Here is a 3,005-nt window from a genome sequence, read left to right on the forward strand (position 1 = left end):
AGCAGCTGTAAATCGCGGCTGCAGGCTGTAGATAGCCTCCTTGGTCATTTATTTGGGATTGACTGCTGTACGTGCGTCTGCTTCGCCGTATATTAGAAGTGCAACGAATGCACGTGGCTCTGTGTACGTCGAGGGGATTGTGACCCCTCTCACCCGGTTCCTTGGGAGAACAGAATCCTTGCTTGGGCGGACTTTCCATCGCGGCTGGGTAGCCAAGCATCGGGGCGCGGTTAGCATAGATGATCTGACTTATCTGACTTCACACAATCATTCGTTTTTACGTGACTGTGACAACCAATCCATCGAAGTCGAACCAGCACTTACTTTCGCTCCACTGGTCATCAAGTTCCAATACACGTTCCAGCAATAAATCGCGGCCCCGACTAGGTGCACAGCATGCAGGGCCTCCTGCTTGTTCAGCACCTCAATGTCCCACAGCGATATGGACGAGGGGTCGATCCGCGAGGCCTCCTGGGCGACGAGGTCGACACTGTTGGGGCTGGCCCGTGTGATAACGCGTCCTGTGGCTGGGTGGAAAATGGCGCCTGCAGTGCATGGCATGTGCAGAACATGCATGCGAGACAGACCACCACAGGAAACAAAGCCCTGGTGAGGTCAGTGTACGTACTGATTTGATTTAATGTTGAGAGATGTAAGCAAACAAGGCCTGCTGAAATATATTTCACAGTGCGTATCCGTGGTTGTCAGAATGTGCTACTCCGCACTACTGCGGTGACCCTGGGTGGTATCACTGCAAGGAGAGGCGGCGGTGCCCGCTTGGCAGCGGGAATATTGGGGACGCGGCATAGGATCCTGCCCGGACAAAGTGCCAGTGTGGATTCGATGGCCATGTTAAGAGTGCAGGTAGGGGGTTCGACTACTATTGGTTGGCTGGGAGAGTTCCCCGCAGTCGTGTAGCACTCCGCTGTGGTCTAACAAACCTGAGTCATCACGTCGTCCCAAGCAGACCTTGTCAAACCATTGCTCCACAACATACAGGTGTACAGCCATTCTATGTCTGAGAAACCCAGCCGGCTGTTACACACGTCTAACCTCGCGCCCTCACCCTCAAGCGACATCACACCCAATCCAGTCTGAGCTGCTTGTAATCCCCACTGATTCGATTAATGCAAGGGATTACTAGATCTCAGTTTAACCCGGGTGATCCACCTGCGTTAGTTCGGAGGTGCAGTGACAGTGTATCGGTGTATCAGTTCAACCATCCGTCTAACGAACTGGGACTGACCAGTGATGCTGACGATGCCTGGCCAAAGCCTGTCCTGCCGTTACAATATATTGTACATAGAACATCCAATCGTATGTGCTCGATTCACAATCGCTTGTACATTAGTACTTTAGCAGGCTAATTATGAATATGGTTAAGAGGCTGCTGATCGAGGCTCATCAGGCCCTTTGTAACCAACGAACAACGAACATATACTCTAAGTTATATGGCATCTCACCTGTATGTAGCAGACCACCCAGCCAATTTCTGGGTGATCCGCTACGTACAGGCATAGCTGGATGGGTTGCTTGGTTGTTTAAACTACTAAGCAACTCGTGCATGTGCTTATTAGTAACGAACCGGCCTGTACACATAGATGCAGGAGGACTGGCCTGTATGTACGGACGAATGCAGGGGGACTGGCCTGTATGAAGGTATGTAGGGGGACCCCGCCCTTTTCCCGGCTTCGAGGAAGCCAACACAACTTGTCCCAGGCAGGACGGGTGCACCACTGATGATGTGCTTGGATGACTTACCGATAGGTAGGGGGAATGACACAGGTGTTGGAAAAGGTGGAGGCGGCGATGGTAAACTCGGTGGACGGGGCGGTGATGGTGAAGATGGCGGTACTGCCGGAGGGTGAGCAAATAGACAGGCAGGGTGGACGTTAGGGATTAAGGGGGCCATGGGTTGGGCAGGTGTTATTGCCAGACACCAAGCGGTTGAGGATCCATCTCTACATTATTGGACGACTCTGTATCCAACTGACACTCTGACGGTCCTTCCACACATACACTGATAGTCAGGTGTTACAGTCAGAATCTCAGAGAGGCGCTTGGGTATGTGTGCACACCTACATATGTGCATGCATGCCTGTGTGCCGCATGTGTCCCGCCTAGCTAATAAGTGTGACACCCGTGTGATGCCCATGCAGTGACCATGTGCCTGCTATCAGAACGCAGGTGCAAACCTTTCCAAACTGTGTTGCAGCCAACAGAGGCAGGTGTATACATGGGACTAATGAATGGGATGGGGGGGTTCTTCCCGGCGAGGCTAGCCCTGGAGTTCTGCAACGTTTCCGAGTCTTGTCTATGTCGCACTACTACTACCCAGAGACTTGCGTGCTGCTGACAAAAGATGTTGATTGTCAAGTTAGGAGGTACATACGTACATACATGTACATTTCTCACAAATAAAGATAATCATCAATGCATACCCGCTAGCAATTCACCATTCGACTAGTAACAAATGACCATCACGCACCGCAATTGAACTGGGTAGGCGCTGATGTGACGTACGTGGCATTGCCTGGTGCACTTGAGATAACGAAGCGCTGGTTGGCACTCCAGTCGCAATCCCACTGCTGGAGAGGAAGTGCGGCAGCTGAGGAGCCTACTGCTGCACCTGCGTGTGTATGTATGTAAGTACGGCGGTGTTCATATACGTCTGCAGTGAGCTACGTAGGACAAAGTGTATGTCCACGATTATTCCACTGAGACAGGTGCTACACATCATCATCCAAATGTGGCTGCTGATGTCGCTTCCCTCACTTCCCTCATCCCACTACTCCGCCGGGGGTCTACCCCATCCACCGCTCACCTACGTCCACACCCAGGCACTTGCCGCTACTCCGAGAAACCAGGTACACTTGATCCGGGCTACAGCTCTGAATGATGCGCCACTGGCTGTTAAGGAACACGTTGCCCTCTCGGCCCGTCGGACCGTTCAAGCAGACATACAAGATGATCTGCATGTACATATACAAGCAAATTCGTGATTA

General features: G+C 52.0%; 1 protein-coding gene across 1 annotated transcript; it reads left to right on the forward strand.

Moving 5' to 3' along the window:
• Positions 1 to 2,068: 2,068 nt before the first annotated feature.
• Positions 2,069 to 3,002, forward strand: VOLCADRAFT_71993 (uncharacterized protein; the record flags this gene model as incomplete). The annotated part of the gene is made up of 2 exons (XM_002959863.1): positions 2,069 to 2,111; positions 2,617 to 3,002. Coding segments are annotated over 2 exons (429 nt in total), but the record flags the coding sequence as incomplete, so codon positions are not given.
• Positions 3,003 to 3,005: the final 3 nt, after the last annotated feature.

Source organism: Volvox carteri, assembly GCF_000143455.1.
Source record: "Volvox carteri f. nagariensis unplaced genomic scaffold VOLCAscaffold_1050, whole genome shotgun sequence".
In the NCBI taxonomy this organism is placed as follows: Eukaryota; Viridiplantae; Chlorophyta; class Chlorophyceae; order Chlamydomonadales; family Volvocaceae; genus Volvox; species Volvox carteri.